The sequence below is a fragment of the Schistocerca piceifrons genome, chromosome 1 (genome assembly GCF_021461385.2).
Source record: "Schistocerca piceifrons isolate TAMUIC-IGC-003096 chromosome 1, iqSchPice1.1, whole genome shotgun sequence".
Lineage (NCBI taxonomy): Eukaryota > Metazoa > Arthropoda > Insecta > Orthoptera > Acrididae > Schistocerca > Schistocerca piceifrons.
The window spans coordinates 1,161,047,741-1,161,072,337 of NC_060138.1; the positions used below are offsets into that span (position 1 = coordinate 1,161,047,741).

The 24,597-nt window shown below is 39.8% G+C and overlaps 1 protein-coding gene across 1 annotated transcript in view; it reads left to right on the forward strand.

The window, feature by feature from the left end:
- LOC124778806 (glutamate receptor ionotropic, kainate 2) overlaps positions 1-24,597 on the forward strand; it is a 1,316,354-nt gene that overhangs the window by 822,173 nt on the left and 469,584 nt on the right. Inside the window, exon 6 of the mRNA XM_047253669.1 lies at positions 359-412. Within this exon, the coding sequence (XP_047109625.1) occupies positions 359-412 (54 nt within the window). The remainder of the gene's footprint in view (positions 1-358; positions 413-24,597) is intronic.

Below are 24,597 nucleotides of genomic sequence, written 5' to 3' on the forward strand. Positions count from 1 at the left end.
CCACGATGGAGGGTGAAGCAATATATTTACCAACTTAGGATAAATTTACGTTTGTGATACACTGTCAAAAATAGATTTCATTATAGTACCCAAATCCACCTCATCGATGTCAACGAAACGAGTAAAAAATTTGTTTTTTTAAAAAAGTCACAAAAGAAAAATATTCACAAGTCAACACTGGGTTACACTATTGTGCAGTGTGTACCAAGACAACTGGAAAATTTGTAAGATATCAACATTGTGTTTGTGTTAGGCCAAAAAATTTTTGGCCCTGTCCTAATGTAGTGAGGAACGGATAGCATCGGCAATTTAATGATAATGACAAAAGAATAACCCAATGTGTTTCTTTTATTTTCAGATTCTCCAGCTCCAAATGAACGACTTCCGATACCACTATATGTTCACCACATTCGTAAGTATGCGTCCTAAAACCACAGGTTTCCTTTAAGTTTGATTCAAGTTATTATGTCTGCAAATGTGACAGTTAGAGGCTTGCTTCATTGCTCAGTTGGCTGCTTCTTGAATCAATGTTGACTATTGTTTGTACCTACACACACACACACACACACACACACACACACACACACACACACACACACACACACACACACAAACAGAGAGAGAGAGAGAGAGAGAGAGAGAGAGAGAGAGAAGGAGAACTTAAGAATTATTGCAAACGTTCTTTATTCCAGTCTTGAAACACAAATCACAATACGCTAAGACTCATTTGAAGTACAGTCACCGTATTCAGACCTCTGTGCTGAAGTATGCTAACGTAACTGCACATTAAAAAATTCTGCTATAGTAGTGTAGTCACTCGGTACAGCAACAGGCATTAATATAATACTGCGAGGTATATGAGACAGTTTATGGGACCAAGTACAAGTGTATGTTAATAGCGTGGCAATACTGTGATAGTAAGCTTTCACCTGTCTTACAAGACATTTTATAAAGTAAGACGAACGTATGATGGTTGTACTCGATAAATAATTGTAACTACTTTCTTTGTGCAATGAATACCTTTTAAATAACAGAGGAGTTACTCCAGAATATTATCACATGAGCCATCAGTGATTGAATATATGCAAAATAAGTTAACGTCCTGTCTTCTCTAAACCCAAAGTTGATAATTATTCTTATAACAAAGGTGAGCAAACGTAAACCTTTTAGCAGGTCTGCTTCTATTTTTCAGTTCAATGTATACAATTCAGTATGTATACCTAAGAACTTACATTTTTGATAGTCCAACACCATGAGCTGTGTTTCTTCAAGGTTTAAAGTTACTCCATTTCTGCGAAATCAATTGATAACTTTACAAAGAAAATATTTGTTCAATCTGAAATGTATAACAGTAAAACAATCTGACAAGCAAAACGAAAAAGACTGCAAAGCTCTATAAAACAACTTCTATTAATAAGCGAGTGTCCCAGAACCCAATGCCAGTAGCAGATTGCTTATTTAGCGGTTTCTAGAAGAAACAAAAATTTTATTTTCAATATTTCGCTTCACAACTAAACGAATTTAAAAATTTAAAATTATATCATAATCTACTCATTAAGAGGTATATTCTTATGTTAAAAGTTTAACAAGTACTACAGTCAAACTGTGTGTGTTTATTTTGAGGCAGCGTAGCTGACAAATCTCAATTAATAGACTTTTTTCAACTGTTATGTGAGGATGGGAACCCTTAGCGACCTCCAACAAACCTTACACATAGTTTGAAACCTTTAAGAAACGTTTTCTCGCCAACTTCCCCTCCTCCCCCCCACCCCCCACCCACACACACGCACACAAACTGAAAGCAAAAAAAAGAAACATTTATCGCTTGGTACGGTTTCGCTGTCCATGCAGTAAAACTTCAATATGTTGCATGACGTTTTAATTTATTACTTCGATACGATTAATATTATTAGCAACATAATTTGTAGGCAGTATCTGCAGATACCGCGGAATGAACCTGCAGAGTGATATTACTGTACGACAAATAGTTCACGATATATGACGTCATAAACATTGACAAGCGTGATAAACTAGATTTTGCTTAAATTACCCAGACTATATTCATCCAATGTTTATATTCATCCAGTGTTTAGCAATGGGAACACTTAGCGACTTCCAACAAAACTTAAGCGTAATTTCAAAACCTCTTACAATTTTTTTGTCACATTTTATAGCCATACATTTACTCATTATCTTAGTTGTTAAGTAATCAGATTCTGAAGCTTTGGTATAAATGATGTTTCTATTCTTTAAAGTATCAACGGTTACTGGTAGGTTACTAAATTGTTGCGATTGTCGGTCACTTACGAAATGAGGTGGTTCGAGACTGTCAATTTTTTGGGTTATTAAGGGATGTTCTAATGAAGATTAAAGGATCACAGCATACAGAATGAAATAAACACCTACACAGTAGATGAATTCGAATCAATATAGAAACTGTTGGAGTGATTATCTGACCCACATGTTGCCCTGTTGTCTGTTAAAACCTTGGAAATTGCGTCAAGGGAGACTCCAGAGGATACAGTAGGCGATGAGAAGTGCAACTGTAATAAAGACAGATTCCTGAATGAACAGGATGATGATGATGTTGATACAGTCTGAAGTATACATTAAAGAAATTATACAAAAAGCTGACTTACTCCATTCTTATAAGGCCACAAGGGTGTCATATGGAAGCAAATGAGAGGGGCAGAACACTCAGGCAACGCAAGCTGTGGAGTCACTGGCTCACACGTAGGACGTTGCCCTGAGGCAGTATAATGTCACCTGGCGCATCACCGCAACCAGTTTACAGCAAGGGGCGCAGCTGACGCCCGCCCGCAACACATGCAACTGCTTGTCCTGGGGCACTGCCGTGTCTCTTCAACCGCCTGGATGCGCTTGCGTTGCTGCCACGTGGGGGGTTGCAGAATTTGCCGTAAATAAGTGTAACTACTCAAAATCAATGCGATACGTATAGTCCGATTACAGCGGTTAGCTGTACTACTTCCGCATCCAATGTGACTGTGGGAATGGTACTTGCATTGTCAGCTCTCACTTCGTTTTAGCTTCCACTGCCTAACAGTTCTTAAATACAAAACTTTTCCACACGCCAGTACTTCCCTTATTTCAAGAAAAAACCGTGACTTAAACTTTAATCATAATTAAGAACATATTTTTTGACATTTATCGAGACGTAATGAATTTCAGACTTGTTTAATTTTTTTTTTCTTTTTTTTTAAGAGAGAAAAAGATTTAACATTTCACACTTGTTAGGAGTTAAATACTGACAAAATGGCAAGAAACTCCTTTTTCCGAAGCTTGCAAGTGATAAACACAGAACAATAAGCAACTTAGGGAAGATCATTCGGGAGAGGAGTATCGGATAGTTTCATGTACTCTAGAAACATTTGTGTAACTTAATTGTTTAATTCTGTCGTAGGATAGACCTCTGACATTCGTAAAGACCCTGTAGATATCTACACCATATTTTTTTTATTTATTATTTATTCTAGCTCACGTTCATCAGGACATTGAATCATTACGTACAAAATAATATTTGTGTAAATCTTTATGACAATCTATTTCTTTTTTTTTCTAGTCTGAATACTGAACTAGGTTTACAGTGCGTATCACACTATTTTTCCTTATCTGTATTAGTTCCTGTTACTACCACACTAACAATGAGATGGCTACCCATACGCTGCTCAACCTGTAGTTATTATCCTCTGGCATCTTCTTCCACTCTCAGCGGGTGTTCCTTTGACAGAAAGAAAGGCCATAAGTCCTCTTTGTTTCGATCTACTATGACTAAATTTATCCTTTTTCTACCACATCCTCTACCGAAACAAAATTTGATGTTACCAACACCAACACTAGTACATCTGCTGTACTTCTGCCACGACTACTTACAAAGATAGAGTCGCTGATACAAGGCAAGAGTTAAATAGTGTATTATCTTCTCTACTTTAAACTCTTCTCTTCCCTATAAGCTTAGACCGACACACACAAACAATTTGCTGCTACCGGAATCTATCTAGTTTCTCTGTACCTTCCGCACCAGATTGACCACGCTGTTGGGTTCAGCAATATCTTGCTTCTTAGACGTATCAAAACGCATAAGTTATCTTTCACTGCAAAGGTTCTTCTTCTGCAAAGGTTCAACTGTAACAGAAAAATTTTCACCATATGCAAATTCAGATATTTTCTGTGATTTTTGTAAGAGATACTCTTTGCAGAGATTTTCTATCGCTGTGGACAGACGAGCGCCGTTGCGGCGTCCTGTAGACAGTACTTGTCCCAAACTTTGGCCTTAATCGTTGGATGTCATGTAATTTGAATCATAGTATTAGTACCATTACGACACCCAAAGACAACAGTCACATTAGTAAGAAATACCAAATCTCAGATACAACAATATCGAAACGCAAACGCTTGTCTAATTTTCGGTAACTGTTAAATATTTCATCACAATGCTCTTTTTTGCTTGTGAAAGGGATTGTCTGATTAATTCTACTTATAATCCCCGAAACGGACGTTCTTGTTTTTTAAAAGTCTACGCACATAATGCCTCTATTTATAAACCAGGGTGATAATCATGAATTTCCGCCTGTCTCGCGTTCGTCTATATTTGTATATTACCCTCCAAATCAATTAGAATCAGCGAATATGGCAAATAATTTGTGTTATCAAGTATGGCCAATAATTGAGGTTAGCAATGTTTCACACAACTGATAATTTGGTCTTTAAGTAAGCATGTAATGTTAAGTGACGTTGTGGACGTTGCTTTGGGGTTCATTTCGTTAAGCATTCTTTAATATGAATCTTATTCTGTTTTCAGGACACAGATACATTCGATTTATCTGATTCTTTGGAATAGGCACAAGGTAGAAGATGGAAATCGGAGTTACGTAGTAGAAAAGAAACATTCAAGGAGAAGAATAGATTGTTTGATCAGAAGTGATGATTGTTTATTCTGACGGACATGGTATTGCAACAGACTTACATTTTGAAACACGTTCACAATACATAGCATTAATAGTATAAACGTGATGGTTTATTAAATGGAAGGTCTCTTAATATATATCGGAATGGGATGCAGGGGAAACATTGTAAGTGGCTCCAGCTCTGTGGTCAACACAGCGAAGCAAGACTAAGGATGGAACAACGCTCAGTTACTCCACACGCACACATCAGCAAAGAACGAGGAACACGTGCATTATATTCCCATGAGAACAGTCAGACAACAAACAGACAGCAGGGATAAATACTGGATCTGAGACACGTGGTCGCAGAAGTCCCAGTTAAAGTGGAAAAATATGGAAGAAAAGAAATTTGTCTGTGCACTTAGCTATTCACTGAATACACAATCTTGAGTTCTACAATGTGCATTGCAGCATTAAATGATAGCTATGGAACCGAGAACACGTGGCATGGTTCACACTCACTGGGAGCGACTAACTACAGATAAATTATCTGTTGCTCCAGGCCCACAGCTCATCTGGTCTCTATGAAAGGCACCATCAATGGGCGAGGAATGGTTGTTGAAAGCGCTTGCACTCAACACTAGAGCGTTTCGTGCTCATTTCGGTTCCACTTGGGCAATACAAGGTAATCTCATGAACAAAAATTGTAACACCCGGCACAGTGCCTATCTGGTTTAAACAAAAATAAACTCAGCACGCTGTTTACATGGTCGCCGGAAGAATACGCAATCCAACTACTACATGGGCAGCTCATGATAACCTATCACATCAGCCTAAGGTAACATGTGGTGGTAGTTTCGGAAGGAACAAGTGAAGTCAAAATCAAAATGAAAAATTCAGTAAAATGAGACAAAACAGGACCGTGAATCACTTCCCTAACGTTGTTGTTTGTGTTGTGATCTTCAGTCTAGAGACTGGTCTGATACAGCTCTCCATGCTACTCTATCCTGTGCAAGCTTCTTCATCTCCCAGTGCCTACTGCGGTAATACCCTTCACGCTGCCCTCCAATACTAAATTGATGAGCCCTTGATGCCTCAGAATACGTTCTACCAAACGATCCCTTCTTCTAGTCAAGTTGTGCCACAAATTTCTCTTCCCACCAATTCTATTCAATACCCCCTCAGTAGTTATATGATATACCCATTTAATATTCAGCATTCTTCTGTAGCACCACATTTCGAAAACTTCTACTCCCTTCATGTCTAATCTATTTATCGTCCATGTTCACTTCGATATATGGATACACTCCATACAAATACATCCAGAAATGATTTCCTGACACTTAAATCTATACTCGATGTTAACAAATTTCTCTTCCTCAGAAACGTTTTGCTTGCCATTGCCAGTCTACATTTTATATCCTCTCTACTTCGACCATCATCAGTTATTTTACTCCCTAAATAGCAAAACTCAGTTACTACATTAAGTGTCTCATTTCCTAATCTAATTCCCTCAGCATCACCCGACTTAATTCGACTACATTCCATTATCCTCGATTTGCTTTTGTTGACGTTCATCTTATATCCTCCTTTCAAGACACTGCCCATTCCGTTCAACTGCTCTTCCAAGTCCTTTGCTGCCTCTGACAGAATTACAATGTCATCGGCGAACCTCAAAGTTTTTATTTCTTCACCGTGGATTTTAATACCTACTCCGAATTTTTCTTTTGTTTCCTTTACTGTTTGCTCAATATACGGATTGAATAACATCGGCGATAGGCTGCAACCCTGTTTCCCTCCCTTACCAACCATTACTTCCCTCTCATGCCCCTCGACTCTTATAACTGCCATCTGGATTCTGTAAAAATTGAAGACAGCCTTTCCCTCCCTGTATTTTACCCCTGCCACCTTCAGAATTTGAAAGAGAGTATTCCAGTCAACATTGTCAAAAGCTTTCTCTAAGTCTACAAATGCTAGAAATGTAGGTTTGCCTTTCCTTAATCTATTTTCCCTAACGTAACGTAGCTGAAATGAATAAGCACCAAGTGTAGCGCAAATTTGGCATAAATCCAGAGAAATAGTATCGACAGCAGTTGAGGTATTTACACCAAATAAATAAAAAAACAGACGGAACTGATTCTCAGTGGTACACAAAAAATTGTCAGGATACTGTCGCAGAAGCAACAAAAAAGGTCTGCGAAGTTTAAATGAAGCAACAGCCACAGGATTGGCAAAGTTTCACAGAAGCTCTAAATTCAGAGATAACTTCAATACGAGATGCTTTTAACACTTTCCACAACGAAAACCTGTCTCCAAATCAGGCAGAAAATCCAAAGAGATACTTGTTGTATGTAAAGTACAAAGCGGCAATACATAACCAATACCGTTACTGAAGACTTTGCCAGAAGACGACAAGTAGGAAACTAGTCAAAACGTTGCCGCAGAACGACGCCTCGACTTGGTTAACAATCTGAAAAGACTTCGTCACCGAGATTCACCGAGAAAGTCTAAATTCGCATATAGTGATCGTGATGTTACCGACAACAGCACCGATAAAGCGGAAATACTAAATACGGTTTCCCGGAATTCTTTCACCAAATAAGACGAAGTAAATTCCAGATTCAAATCAGAACTGCAGAGAACATGAGTAAATTAAAAATAAATATCCACGTTGTAGTGAAGTAATTTAAATCACCCAATAAAAGCAAGACTTACAGTCCAAATCCCATACTAATTAGGTTCCTTTCAGATTATGCTAATGTAATAGCTCCATATTTAGCAATCGTATACAGCCGCTCGCTCGAAGAAAGTTCTGCACCTAATGACTGGAAAATTAAACAGGTCACTCCAATACTCATGAATGGAAATAGGAGTAATCCACTGAATTACAGACCCACATCACTGACCTCGATTTGCAGTTGGACTTTGGAACATATATTGTGCTCCGACATTATGAATTACCTCGAAGAAAGCGATCTGTTGACATATAGTCAGCAAGGATTCGGAAAATCGTTCTTGAGAAACACTTCTAGCTCTTAATTCTCATGAAGAAATGAATGCTATCGAGAGTGGATGCCAAATTGATTTCATATTTCTACCCTTCCAATAGGCTTTTGATACCTACGGAATACCGCCTCAGTTGTGCGACTGGATTAGCGATTTTTGGTTAGAAGGTCACAATTCGTAGTAATTGCCGTAAAGTCGTCTAACGAAAGAGAAGTGATCTCTAAGCCTCTGCTATTCCTAATCCGTTATCTAGAAGGAAATCTGAGTACCATCTTCGATTGCTTGCAGTAATGCTGCCATTTACAAGGAAATAAAGTCAGCAGAAGACCAAAAAAAAGAGAATAATACGACAAAATTTCTCTCTGCTAGCAAGAATGGTAATTGACCCGAAATAATGAAAAGTTTGTGGCCATGCACTTGAATAGTAAAAGGAGTCAGTAAAATTTCTATTACACAATAACTTACACAAATCTAAAGGCTGCCATTTCAACTCGGTACCTGATGGTAACACTGACGAACATCATTGGGCGATCGCATCGATTAAGTTGTGGGCTAGGCGAATCAAGGATGGTGTTTGCTGGCAGAACACTTAGAAAATGCAACATGTCTACTAAAGAGACTGCCTACAAAACGCTTGTTCGTTCTCTGCTAGAGTACTGTAGTGCGGTATGGGATGATGAGGAAGCCCCATACACCGAGGAGTGTTGGGGACGATTCGGGAAACCCACACCGCTGACTAGGCAAAGTCCAGCGGAGGTAGTTTGCCATTGCCTCCCTCCGACCGTAATGGGGATGAAGGATGATGAAAAAGACGGTATGGGGTCTTTACCAAATAAGATTGATGGAGGACATAGAAAACGGTCAAAGAAGGGCAGTCACGAAATAGGGCAGAGAGTTTCACGGACATGACACGCGAGTTTGGATGGCAATCAAAAAAGCCGTTCTTTGTTGCAGCGAGATGTTTTTACAAACTTCCAATCTCCAACTTTCTCTCCCGAATGAGAAATTATTTTGTTGACGTCCACCTACATAGAGAAAATGATCATTATAATAAAATAAGAGAAATCAGAGTTCCCAAGGAAAGATTTAAGTTTGTTTTTTCAGCTTGCTATTCGGGAATGGAATGGAAGAGAAATGGTGTGAAAGTGATTCGATGAAACCCAGGCACTTAAGTGTCAGTTTCAGCTAAGTCGTGTAGATGCAAATATAGATGTTTTTCAAGTTAAAAGTATGTCAGTCCAGTTATTTCGTATTGACGTCGAATGTAGACCGAGTTCACATTAACGTACCAGGACCAATGAATGAACAAGTCGGCGCGTTCTTTCTCCAGAGGCTGATTATTAGCTTGACTGTGTCGTGTTATCTCAATACTGTAAACACTCTTAGACGTTTCATATATCTAATATTTATGAAACGAATCTGACTGATCTGTTTCGCTTGTTAATCTTTTGCTGGGTGACAACTGACTATCGCAACGACAGATTAAAAAGACGTGTGACTCACACAAATGTTAGTGATACATAGGTAAGGTAGCAATCAATAGTACAGACACAGTGTAAGGTTATCGCAGAGTGGTATGCATAACATCACTTACAAGCGCTATGGGAAATCATTTATTGGTCATTCAGACAAAGCTGTCGCATATTGGAGACTAGGAACGAAACTGTCAGCCTTTGCAGAATACCGTTTAAGAGAGACTCGCCAATCTGATTTACATTCAGATGTACTACATACTGTTTCAAAAAATAGGAAGATTATATTGCTGGTATTAATTGATATCAGAAAACGTATGAGACAGAATGATGGATTAGTTTTCAATAACCTAAGACAATTTCTTTTTTGACTAATGTTATACTTTTTCAGTTACTCAAATAGTAGCTTACAAGGATTAACTCAGACTCTAACCCAAACTGTTGAGCCAAAACATTATGACCACCTGCTCAGTAACTTGTTTGTCCATCATTGGAACGAAATATATCACTGGTTCTGCGTATCAGGAATCCCACGGATGTTTGGTAGGTTTGTGGAGGTATGTGGCATTAGATGTCTACGCACATGTCATGTAATTTGCGCAATTTGTGGGTCGTTGATTTGCGTTCTTGGTGATGGCGCTCGATAGCGACCCTGGTATGTTCTACAGGATTTACATCAGGCGAATTTGGTCGCCGAGTCATCTACGTGAGTCCACTGGAATGTTCCTCAAGCTACCGTGCGTGGTCCTGGCTCCGAGACATGGAAAGTTATACTGCTGAAATATGACATCGCTTTCGGGGAAGACATCAGGCAGGAAGGGATGCAGTTGGTTCGCAACTATCAGCGTCGCGTCTTCGATTACTACCACAGGTCCCATGCCAGCGCATGAGAATATCTCCCATAGGATAATACTGCTCCCACCAGCCTGCATCCATGGTGCGCTGTTAGTTTCGAGCCGTCGTTCTCCTGGATGAAACTGTTTGTGGAGACGACCATCTCCATAGTGTAGCAAAAGTGTGATTCAGCCGAAGAGCCGACACGTTTTCATTGATCGACGGTCTAATCCCAATGGTCCCTTGCCCACTGCAATAGCAGTTGTCGATGTCGTTGGATCAACATGTGAGCACGTAGGGGTGGTCTGTTGCAGATCTCCATGTTTAACAATGTACGATGAACAATGTGCTGAGAAACACAGTAAATGACATCGTCAGTTACGGTTCCAATGGGTGTCAGATAAATCAAGTTTCTCATTACACCAGGTCCATAGTTGTGACTTGGCGGACGTCTGCTCGAGACATGTAATGTGCCACATGCGAATGCCGTTTGGGTTGGAATTATGTTACAGGGGCAGGGGTGAGGGCATTCATCTACTTCTATGGGATTAGTGGTGACAACATAAGGCACCTTGACAACAGTTAGCCCAGTCAATGAAGATCACACCAGGGCAAATAGGGCAAAAATTCCATGAGGTCGCAAAGTTTTGTACAATGGTAGGGAAGAGTGTCATGAACAACGTATAAAGATAGCTTGAATGTTATACGTCACTCTTCCGTAACAACCGAACCTTTAGTCCTATCACGGGAAAAGCCACGAATAACGCCAACTTGCCATGTACGATGCACAAGCGTACCGTGAAACAAGCTAACGTTACCCTCTGAGAGGATATCGAATTTTGACCACGCGTGTATCTAATGGACAAAGGTATCGGATCATAATTTCGAATATGGTGAAATTAACAGAAAAACTAAACGGACTTTAATCTCGGGAGTTAATGAAAGTGGTAAAAATCACATGTGAATGAAAAAATGAACGGCCACCAGCCCAGTTAGGCACATTAATTTAGAAATATATCTTTATGAAAATTGAACATTGGTTATTAAAGCTACTTTCGTTGATATTTCTCTTTGAATAGCGCACAGGATACAAACTGACACAGGGCACTCTGAGCTGTATGTATCAGCGGTTATCAATAACGCAAACACTAGTAATTATGGAAAGCAAATGTGCACCAAGCTCATACTAATAACAGCTATACTCAAGATCATTGCTTGAAGCAATTCTGAAATGTTGCTGCATGAAGTGCAGAACTAAATTTGGACATGAGGGGCTACTATATTAACTGACTTGAAACAAAAAAAATACAAATAAAGATAAATAGTGTCATAAATACACTGTTTAAACTCGTCTAAATATATCATTTTTGCTTAGCAGCAATAATAGTCCAATTATCTTTCTAATATGTGGAGGATATGACGTGGACCCAAAAACTAGTACAGTATCACTAGTTGAGCTTTATGATTATCTCAGTAGAAAAGATTAATTCAAACAAAGCTAATATTTCACTTCACTTGGCGTAGTTCATAATTCACTTTGCAAGACAAAAAAATTAACACTGAGCTTAATTAACTTCGAACAAGGAGCCATTCATGATAGAAATTAAGACCACACTATGTTTAAAATGAGCTTAACTTATTTTCCTTTTTCATTATCTGTGATGCATGTATTTTAGACAATAACATTTACACAATCTAGCACTGTATTCCTGCAAAACTATACTTTGCATAAACTGAAAGTACTTTAGCCAAATCCTATCTAACTTCTCTTTTGTGGTTTTGACTTTAACTCTTGCTACTCCTTTTATATTTGACAAAAAAAGACTTTAAAACACTTGAATGCAAGAACTGTTCATTTAAAATAGGATACTCGCTTTTAGTAGCATTTAGGAGAGGACGCTGCATAGGTTCGGGATCAGTGTAGAAGATATTGTTCCAGACACATATTTATAGTATTTGGATTATTATTAAAAGCGCACACACAAATTAACTGCTTCCTGCCCATATACACAGCTGGATGTATGAAGTTAGTAAAGCAGTGGCGAAATTTTGGTGGTAAGCGACATGGCGGCTAACTGTATCACGGCTCTTGATGTCTGAATGCTCTATAAAATTTCTTCTTGGCGGCCGAATTTTCAAAATATTAGAGCCATTCATTTTTGCTGAGAATACCAAATAATAGCCAGATCCACATATGAGGCAAAAATCCTTTGCAAAACAGCTTCCAGTTGCCTCTCTTAGCACCGTCGAAGTGTACTGTGCTACAGCTAGCCACATACTGCGTACCAAAGAGCTGCTCAGTTCGACTGCCAAAATCACCTTTTACATCACGCAATGCCACTTCCGTTGCGGAGGGACTTCTCAACGTCTTTTATGTATTACAAATACAAGTTCCCCAACCATGAACCAGCTCTCAACAAACATTGTCTTTTTTATATTCGTACACATAATATAGTAATTTATCCTTTTAAAAATTCATTTTGCCACTTTCATATATACATTACACAATTCTAAATTTCCTGTCAAAAACAGTGACTTTAACTAACACAGAATACAGACTCAATAATTGCAGATACACAGTTGCATAACATAAATCTACTTGTAATCGATATAAGAGTTACACATGCTCCATGTTTCATTGAGGTTTCCCGACGGGGATACGTCAATGAAACATCAATAATACATCAAAACAGTGATGGGCGATAGAAAAGAATTTTTGCAAATACTTTACACAACAAACACTTCACATAACTGTTCATATAAAACACTGTTTCATCAAGTATTAAAACAAAACAAAAATAGGAATTTCTGTTGCATTCAAAAAATACATACATACCATTCTATAAATGAGTCAATCTTGTAAAAAAAGTATACATATAGGAATTTACATACTGCTTACATAACAGCTTTCATTACACATGGATATTCTAAACCTATTTGTCACTATATGATCATTAAGAAATTATGTTTTGTCTGATTCAAATATTCATGCAGCTCATTATGAAATCGCAATACTCAGTACACTATATAAACTTTTCACCCTTTGTCTGCCTATAGACATATTTGGCAGTCCTCCATTATTTTCACCATCAACACTTGTCTGCCTGTTGACACATTTGGCAATGTTTTTCATCGTGCTGCAATATTCAATCAATACAGTCATTATCTATGACATAACCTGGAGTTTACATGTACTTTGAATATCCAATTATCTACCGATTCTGAAACTTTTAGGTATGTAGCAGTAGTTTTTTCCAACATAACAACACTTGACAACAAAACATCATGAACAAGAGCATACAGAGTAAAATACTGTTTGATTAAATACATATACACTTTTTCAGTTTGCCCCTTATTATTCATTTCTGTGGATGTAAGGTTTTAAATCTACAGTGTTACGAACAACTAATGGCTCCATTGGCTTAAGATAAACAAGATAATAGGCGTTAGTGTGCGGAGTTCCTTGCACTTCAAAGGGACCATTATAAATATATTTTAATTTAGAAATTTCTTGTTTTATTTCATTAAGTTCTTTGTAGGTTTTTACGAGAACAAAATCTCCAATTTTGAATTTCGTCACTTAAAGGCCCTTATCGTACCTTTTGGGTCTGGCTTCCGCTTTTTCTTTTATTCTTTTTCTAAGTCTCTTTGCTCCCTCAGATCTAGTTCTATATAGGGTGGAAATTGTAAGGTTTCTTCAACTATACTTTTGCTCTTATGACAAAGTAGAATTTCTTCGGGTGTACATCCTGTAGTTTAACGATAGAGGGTATTCATTACAATTTCTATGTCTGCAATAAACCTGCCCCATGCCTTATGATTGAGGTCGCAATAGGTTCGACATGATCTATCTAGTTCAAGCATGTAGTGCTTCATGATATGTTATTCACTGTCCAATTACATATGTGGGGGGGGCTTTTTCGGTTTCCTGATGTCCATGTCTTTCACGACTCTTGTCAACGCTTGCCACCGTATCGTATCGTCTGGTGGCTCTTTCTTTTTCGGTTCGATATTTACTGCAGGATTTTTTTTTTGGAAAAGACTTCATTTTGCTTTTCAGATACATCTTCCATTACACTTTGTTCCCTTTCTTCCATTTCTACATATTCCTCGTCTGAACTATCACTTATTTCATGTTCACTGTCTGATTCCAACATGAACGCTACTCTTAGATAATGACCTTTTGTCAGTTTTCTTATTTTCAAAATTTCGATTCTTTCCTAAATTTTCTATTTCGTTTCCAGTCGCAGGCATTCCTTCAATGTCACTTTTGATGATGTCAACTGTTTCATATTTAGTATAATCGTCTTGAATTTCAATGTTTCACATGTATTCATCTGAATCTATATACTTATGACCATCAAAAATATTTAATTGTACGAATCTTTCATCAGCCATGATCGATTCATCCATAGTATCAAGGATTTCATCCTCCTCCAGAATCCTATTTATACCGACCATTTTTTTGTTTTTATCTCCAATTTCTTTAACATCAGCAGCTCGCGAGCTTTGCGTGGTGCTTTCCTTTCCCTTGCCAACCACTTCCTCTGGAATCGTTGCTCGCACACCTTATATGGTGCTGACTACTTTCATCTGCTCTTCATTTTCGGTCAACACCGTCTTTTCCAGGTTTCCCCTTTCTTTTCTCCCTTTTATTAATTCTCTGGTCATATGAATCTTTTCAAAGATTTCCCACTCATATTGCTTTAAACTGTGAAACAAATCATCATGCCAATCTGCGATCCCTGAAGACTCCTTTTCGCACAAATTGTGTGTCATTTCGCTTTTACTTAACAACGTGTCCGATTCCTTTTTCATTTCGGTCACATTTCTCACCAAAACAGGTCCACTGAATTCCTTTCTGATGTCATCTCTTCCTATTGCCCCTACCGCAGCCTCGCTATGGATAGCTGATCGCTCCACCAAGTTCAGTACACACAGTTGCTCAGTTCTCACACTATCGCCTTCAGCATTTTCTGTTGCCCGTGACTCATTCATGCTCGCATCTGTTGTTCTGCATGCCCCATTCGGTGGCGCAGTTCTGCCACTTAGTTGTCTCTTAAATTCACTTTGCTTTAGCCAGTGTGATTTCTTTAGTTTGGGCCGGTAATATTTGTGCGCGCGGATGTGACATGTAAAACACATGGGCCTTAGTTTTCCGCGTCATTTCGGTTTTGATGGTTTCGCGATGCAAATCCTCTACCGCAAAATGACAAGTTACCACAACCTCTCCCTGTACCACTTTGCATCATGTTTACACAATAACGTTTGTTCTCATTTTTTCATTATACTAATGATTATCGCTACTCCAGTTTTTATTTTGATGATATTCATATTTCCCTCTCCAGTGGTCCTCGTCTGCTACTCTTTCCAAAACTGACGAGAAGCTTTTGTGATTACTTCCCAAGCAACGTTTTGAATCCTCCAGAAGCTTTTTCCACAGTTTCCACACTATTTTGGATTCCATTTGTCTGTTTCTTAAGTGTGTCAGTTTCCGATACCACATTTTGCAAAATTCTTTCATTGAGCTGCTGCCTCTGTTGTCATATAACAGGGCCATTATAAATTCCCGCCATAGGTAGTCCTGTTTTTGCTCTGACCAGTAGTTCTCTATAAATTTCTGTTTAAATTCGCCAAATGACGTTTGTTCAGTATCCAGATTTAGGCCCCATCTTTTCGCATCGCTAGCTAATTCGCTAATAGCAACATTGATCTTTTCCTGGTCCATTACATAATCAGGAAAATTCTTTTCACAGTTTTTCAAAAAAAAATAATGGGTGCCATCCATTATGCTCCTTTGACGGATTGAATCATTCTTCGCCCTGTAGCAATTTACAACAAATTATTCTGTCAGTGGCATAATTCGGTTTTTCTCTCATTTTCCGTTCAAGGTCGCTCACTTTATCTTGAATCTGGGAAGTGTTCTGCTCACACTTCTTTTCGCATGTTGGCACTTGTTTACTCAGTTCCTTTTCGGAATCATTCACCGTTTGTCTCAGTTGAGAAATTTCAGTTTTACATTTGTTTACTAATTCGGTTTTGAGGCCGACAAATTTTTCATCAATTTTTCTCACAACCAAGTATTCTACTGTGTCTTGAAATGTCATTATTTCGGTATCGAACCTATCGTTAATGTCATTAATCTGTCCCTGCATAGTGGCGTCATTGTTACCGATCGTATCTATCTCAGTTTTTAAGTCTTTGATTGCATTACTCACAACACCTACTTTTGTGTCTACATTTTCGATCTGTTTACTGATTTTAACACCTTGTGTTTTAATTTGGCTGTTAATATTACCACCTGGTGCTGCAATCTGTGCAGACAAAATTTTTAACAAATCGTTCATGCTCAGTGGTTTTTCGCTTTCTTGTTCTGTGGTGTCCTCATTCTCAGATTCTTTTTCTCGCGTTTCCGTCGGTTCACCTTGACTTTCGATGAACTGAACTTATCAATCGATTCATTAACATAACCACTGTCTCCATTCATGTCGTCCTTCGTACCTTGTTTTCTTTGCGATGAACTCACCATCTGAATTTCATGGTTGACGTTCGGGTTATGGTACTCAACGTAAGCCTGTTGTCGTCCCGTGACGTGATCTATGCTCTCGTCTAGTGAATTACTGCCACCTAATACACTAGGTACTTTTTCGTTTCGCTCGTTCTGACCTGCTGTCCTCTTTGTGTCCATTTTGATTTTGTTAACACTTTATATTTTGTCTATTAAACACCTGTAAAGTTTTCTGTTAATTATTTTGCCTGACCTATTACAAGTTCGCGCCGCTGGACGTTCAGTGCTCATCTAACTATTGTTTTACGCCTAATATTTACGTTATGAACTGTATTTTTATGAGTAAAACTGATGAATGTCATGTCCAGCAGCGCCACATATAACATACGTACCAAAATTCTCACCTATGGAATGTGAGCGTTGGGGTGCAGGAGCATTTAAAGGTCACTTTTTTCTTAGAGTGACTCTAAAACTGCGGCTTCTAGCGAAAATGTTTCCCAGTGTAAAATTAAACTGCATTAAATTTCCTACAAGAAGGGCCTTATCCATTTTTCCTTTAGAACAAGTAGTTCCTACGTTGCAGGGGATGTAAAAATCGTAAAATATAAAAACAGTTTTTTATTGGTATGAAATTAATGTTTATTACTAAATCAAGTGGGTTAAGACCAAATACCAAAAGACTTCACTACAAGCTCCCGGCAAATTCCGGGATGGTTCCTTTGAAAGGGCACGGCCGACTTCCATCCCCATCCTTCCCTAATCCGATGAGACCGATGACCTCGCTGTCTGATCTCCTCCCCCAAAACAACCCAACCCAACTATGTACAGCAAAGCCGTATTGTGGAATAAACTGCGTTGTGGGGATTTGACTGGTGGCAGTCCGAGGAAGATGGGGTCGAGATAAGAAATGTGAGGGAAGACTGGTCACCAGAATGAGGTCACTTTCCTCATTTATGCGTCAGCAGAATGACGACAAGCAAGTGAGTCACCCACTTTCCGTTAAGCAATACGTTGCAGGAAACAACTACACACTGTTTCACAATCATACCGATCCTTCTGCAGCACGCCTTGTAAATTATTGGTGACGAAGTGCGCAAACATACATGGAGAGTGTTTATTACCCAAAAAATACGTTGTGCGGAGACATGTCTGGGAAGTATTTATCTTCCACAAAATACGTTAGCGCTAGATGTAATACAGTTATTAGTTATAAATAAAAACGAACATACAAAGAGGTATATCTCCTCACACCGCCTTGCACTGATACCAGGAAAACTGATTGTTAGTCATCCTGTACGACTGTTGTGGCTTTCTTCTGGGAAAGGTCAGTTTTCCCGCCACCAGAACTGTTCACTCTTCACAATCGAGTACACCATTCTTAGCATTTCTTGTCGAGTTCTCTTATGTGAATAAACAAAATAGCTTCACTATGCTCATATTTAAATAGTGGAGCCACTTTCAGATTATTAAGTACGTACTTATTTGCCATAGTTAAGATCTTACGTATAGAAAAATGGTTCAAATGGCTCTAAGCATTATGGGACTTAACATTTGAGGTCGTCAGTCCCATAGACTTAAAGCTACTTAAACCTAACTAACCTACGGACATCAGACACATCCATGCCCGAGGCAGGATTCGAAGCTGCGACCGTAGCAGCAGCGCAGTTCCGACTGAAGGGCATAGAACAGCTCGGCCACAGCGGTCGGCTTTAGATATAAACATAATATGTTCCTATGAACAATAGCCGAGAAGTGTTTAATGAAGGAGTTAATAGATTCTGAGCGTCGTGGTGATTGGAATGGCCGTTGGCCTGTCTTCAGAAAATGATGCCATTCTTAAATGTAAGTGATCATTTACAATACGGAAAATGTACCGATATCTACGTGCAAGACATGACAGCGCTGAAAACCAGTCACCCACACGTTTTCAAGGATTTCACTGATAAAGTTTATTTCACCATAAATCGAAATGCGTCCCCTAGGGCAGAGGTTTGGTCAGACACACGCAGAGAGCAGACTGTAATGCGCTCCATTACATGAAGAAAAGGCGTAAGTTATTCCGTTCCAGTGAGGTAGGTTGGAGGATCCCTTAAAGCAACCGCCATCTACTCGTCATGAGAGGAGTTTACTAGAGTAACGCTTTGAAGTGAGGAGCAGCTTTTTGATCTACAGGTATTAAAAAGATTTATGAATGGTTCAATGACCATCCTCATTTTGCAAAAATGAATTCACTTATGTCTCTGTCGACAGGAATAAAATGAGACTCGAAAACATATAGCCACCAAGCCCTACAAACTGGTACCATAACCAAGCAAAGTTATACTGGTTGTAATTTTGGTAACGTAAAATCAGAAGAATGTTGTGTTGTCCTTGGCTAGTGCGAAAATTCCGTAAAAGTGCACGGTGAAACTGTAACTGTAGACCCACTGACAATTTTCCAAAGATTGCAAAAAAAAAAAAAAAAAAAAAAATTAAGATGTTGGAAAGCTTGCGGTAGACGAATTACCGCCATTTCCCTTGGCTCTTTTTAATGAAGGGGAAATGAGGAAAGGAAATAAATCTTCTCCCTGCGATGCTTTTCCAGAGGACAGTTATGCAGCTCATGACCTAAGAACAGGCACCAATGTGGTAGATGAAGGCTTCCTCCTTCACCGTGTGAAGTGGGATCTGAGCACCAAGTTTTCCGTACTTTTCAATCGATACATAGCCTATGTATTCAAACATTATGCTCAAAACTGTACTGTGGTTTTTGGTTGTTATGGTGACGTCAGCAGTACAAAAGGAGCAGAGCAGAAGAGAAGTATCCTCATGTAAACTTCAGCTGACATCAATTTTAAAGAAATACTGGCTGTCACTGTTCAACAGGAGGCTTTCCTCGCAAATGAGAAGACGAAAATCAGGCTTATAGACCCCTCGGTGACAAAATGACAGTGAAGGGAACATCGGAAACAGCTGACGGCTCTAGCGTAGCTAGGACGCATTTTCTATTTTATATATATACAAATATCTAAATAAAGCTGCTTCCCATTTCACTTCACTGTCCCCCACTATATCGAGACTCAGTCTTTGCAGTTCCATTTCCACAGCTCTGACTTCTCTTCCACATTCAGATTTCTGACATTCCACGCTCTGACTCTTAGAATTTTTTCCTTTATCCTTTCGTTAATTATTCCATCATTTTATCATGGTTACGTGCGCCTTGGTAGCCCACTTCCAGACATCCGAATGGTGGACTAACCCAGAATACCCAGAATCTTTTGTCAATGGACAAATTATGATGAGACTTTCTGTTATTGGTTTCATGTCCCGAGGACGTAATTTATGCAGCTTTAATTCAGTGGTTTTCGTTGCCTTCCTCATCTTCATTGCAGGCTTTTAGTGACAGTTTGCCGCCACAAGGGCAATAGATTGCTCTAAACTCTGGTCCCTCACCCTCTTTTACAAGGCCTTTGGCAGAAAGAGGGCACCACCTCACACCGGAAGTCTTCGCCACCCATTGGTGAAGATTTTTATTCAAGATATAGGCACTGCCCGATCTCGAATCCGGTTGACTGGACACTGTGACCAGTCACAGACGCTGACCCTAATCCATTGGAATATTGGTACATAACGCATACTAGGAGCTAGTACACTGTGTCTTTGTACACATAGACTTACAGTCAAAGACCCAAGACCAAGGGCTTTTGAGTATATCTTGAATAGTAAATATGTTTGGGTTTGATTTGCGACGACGATTGTAGGTACCTGGATTGAAATGAAAGTTACTGGAGTGCTTGCAAATTGACGAGTAGAGTAAGTAGATACAGCGCATTTTAGTTACCTCACTTGTGTAATCTTAATCCACCTGGTTATACATTCCAGAAAACATATTTTGTCCCCAGATTCGTGTATAAAATAACACTCAGCCAGTATGGTTATTTTTTTATTTACACATCAAGTTCCGTAGGACCAAATTGAGGAGCAAATCTCCAAGGTCATGGAACGAGTCAGCACATGAAATTACAACGTAAAAGTAATGCTTACGAACCCGAAAAAAGTCAATCCATAGGTTTAAGTAAAAGCAATAAACAATACAATAAGAATCAGTTTAATTTTTCAAGGAACACCTCGACAGAATACAAGCAGTGATCCATCCACTCGCGTGGATTACTGCTAAGATTTTTGAATTCGAGTGGTAGCTTATTGGAAATGGATTGAGCAGTATACTGCACACCTTACTGCACAAGAGTTAAGGAAGTCCGATCCAAATGCAGGTTTGATTTCTGCTGAGTATTAACCTAGTGAAAGCTGCCTATTCTTGGGAATAAGCTAATATTGTTAACAATAAATGACAGTAAGGAACATATACATTGAGAGACCAATGTCAAAATACACAGACTCGTGAACAGGGGTCGACAAGAGATTCGTGAACTTACACCAGTTATTGCCCGAACCGCCAGTTTCTGAGCCAAAAATATTCTTTTAGAATGGGAAGGATTACCCCAACGACATAAGCGAACGAAAATAAGCAAGGTAGACTAATTTTCATGTCGAACGATCACTCACTTCAGATACCATTCTAATAGCAAAAATGGCAGTATTAAGTCTTTGAACAAGATCCTGAATGTGGGCTTTCCACGACCGCTTACTAGTTATCTGAACACCTAGAAATTTGAACTGTTCAGTTTCACTAATCATATGTGCATTCCGTGAAATTAAAAGGTCAAGTTTTGTTGAATTGTGTGTTAGAAACTGTGGAAACTGAGTCTTACTGTGGTTTAGCATTGGTTTATTTTCTACAAGTCATGAACTTAAGTCATGTACTGCACTATTTGAAACTGAGCCAATGTTACACACAACATCCTTTACTACCAAGCTAGTCTCATCAGCAAACAGAAATATTTTAGAATTACCTGTAATACTAGAGAGCATATCATTTATGTAAATAAGGAACAGGAGTGGCCCCAACACTGATCCCTAGGGCACCCTCCACTTGACAGTACCCCACTCAGACCTCACATCACAGCCGTTATCAACATTGTGAATCATGACCTTTGGCTGCCTGTTGCTAAAGTAAGAGCTGAACCAATTGTGAGCTATTCCCCGTATTCTGTAATGGTCCAACTTCTGAAGCAATATTTTGTGATCAACACAATCAAATGCCTTAGTTAAATCAATGAATACGCCAATCGCTCGAAACCTTTTGGTTAACTCATCCAGTATCTCACAGAGAAAAGAGAATACAGCATTTTCAATTGTTAAACGACTTCTAAAGCCGAACTGTACATTTGATAGCAAATCATGTGATATAAAATGAACAATAAATGGAAATGTCATGTGGCTAGGTCCTCCCGTCGGGTAGACTGTTCGCTTGGTCCAAGTCTTTCGAGTTGACACCACTTCGGCGACTTGCGTGTCGATGGGGATGAAACGATTATGATAAGGAGAACATAACACCCAGTGCCCAAGTGGAGAAAATCTCCGAGCCAGCCGCGAATCGAAGCCAGGCCGTTATTTATGACATTCCGTCGCGCTGACCACTCAGCTACCAGGCGCGGACAAATGATCACTTATCCTTACATACACAACCTTTTCAGTAACTTTAGCAAACACTGATGGCACAGAAATAGGTCTAAGATTGTCTACATTATCCCTTTCTCCCTTTTTATAAAGCGACTTTACTAGTGAGATCTTTAATCGTTCAATAAACTGACAATTCCCAAAGGAAAAATTACAAATATGGCTAAATACTTGGCTAACGTGTGCAGCACAGTAGTTTAATATTTTGCTAGGCATTCCATCATAACCATGAGAGTCCTGAGTCTTCAGTGATATAATTATTGACTCAACTTCCCTCTTGCTTGTATCACAGAGAAGTACACTCCTGGAAATGGAAAAAAGAACACATTGACACCGGTGTGTCAGACCCACCATACTTGCTCCGGACACTGCGAGAGAGCTGTACAAGCAATGATCACTAGCACGGCACAGCGGACACACCAGGAACCGCGGTGTTGGCCGTCGAATGGCGCTAGCTGCGCAGCATTTGTGCACCGCCGCCGTCAGTGTCAGCCAGTTTGCCGTGGCATACGGAGCTCCATCGCAGTCTTTAACACTGGTAGCATGCCGCGACAGCGTAGACGTGAACCGTATGTGCAGTTGACGGACTTTGAGTGAGGGCGTATAGTGGGCATGCGGGAGGCCGGGTGGACGTACCGCCGAATTGCTCAACACGTGCCCGTCGACCTGGGACCGGACCGCAGCGACGCACGGATGCACGCCAAGACCGTAGGATCCTACGCAGTGCCGTAGGGGACCGCACCGCCACTTCCCAGCAAATTAGGGACACTGTTGCTCCTGGGGTATCGGCGAGGACCATTCGCAACCGTCTCCATGAAGCTGGGCTACGGTCCCGCACACCGTTAGGCCGTCTTCCGCTCACGCCCCAACATCGTGCAGCCCGCCTCCAGTGGTGTCGCGACAGGCGTGAATGGAGGGACGAATGGAGACGTGTCGTCTTCAGCGATGACAGTCGCTTCTGCCTTGGTGCCAATGATGGTCGTATGCGTGTTTGGCGCCGTGCAGGTGAGCGCCACAATCAGGACTGCATACGACCGAGGCACACAGTGCCAACACCCGGCATCATGGTGTGGGGAGCGATCTCCTACACTGGCCGTACACCACTGGTGATCGTCGAGGGGACACTGAATAGTGCACGGTACATCCAAACCGTCATCGAACCCATCGTTCTACCATTCCTAGACCAGCAAGGGAACTTGCTGTTCCAACAGGACAATGCACGTCCGCATGTATCCTGTGCCACCCAACGTGCTCTAGAACGTGTAAGTCAACTACCCTGGCCAGCAAGATCTCCGGATCTGTCCCCCATTGAGCATGTTTGGGACTGGATGAAGCGTCGTCTCACGCGGTCTGCACGTCCAGCACGAACGCTGGTCCAACTGAGGCGCCAGGTGGAAATGGCATGGCAAGCCGTTCCACAGGACTACATCCAGCATCTCTACGATCGTCTCCATGGGAGAATAGCAGCCTGCATTGCTGCGAAAGGTGGATATACACTGTACTAGTGCCAACATTGTGCATGCTCTGTTGCCTGTGTCTATGTGCCTGTGGTTCTGTCAGTGTGATCATGTGATGTATCTGACCCCAGGAATGTGTCAATAAAGTTTCCCCTTCCTGGGACAATGAATTCACGGTGTTCTTATTTCAATTTCCAGGAGTGTATTTCAGACATCAGTCTCGGAAAGGCATTTGGCAAGAAAGCTATATGATTCCCTGTAGCAATTACACTTTTATTTAATTCACCAGCAATGCTCAGAAAATGATTGTTAAATACTGTACTTATATCTGATTTATCAGTGACAGAAATATTTTTACTACGAACTGACTTTATATCATCGACCTTGTGCTGCCGACCAGACACTTCCTTCACAACTGACCATATGGTTTTAATTTTATCCTGTGAATTAGCTATTCTATTTGCATACCACATACTCTTTGTCTTCCTAATAACATTTTTAAACACCTTACAATACTGTTTGTAATGGGCTACTGTAGCTTGATTGTGACTACTTCTGACATTTTTATGTAATTCCCACTTTGTTCTACAAGATATCCTTATCCCACAAGTCAGCCACCCGGGCTGTCTGTTACTGCTAGTACCCCGTTTAGAACGTTATAATGGAAAGCAGCTCTCAAACAGCATGAGAAATGTGTTAAGGAAATCATTGGATTTATCAACTATGTTATCGGCACTATAAACATCCTGCCACTCTTGTTCCTTGACAAGGTTTAAAACCCCTCTATTGCTGCTGGATTAACTTTCCTACATAGTTTGTTATTAAATATGGCATTTGTTTGAGTACAAAAGCGTTTT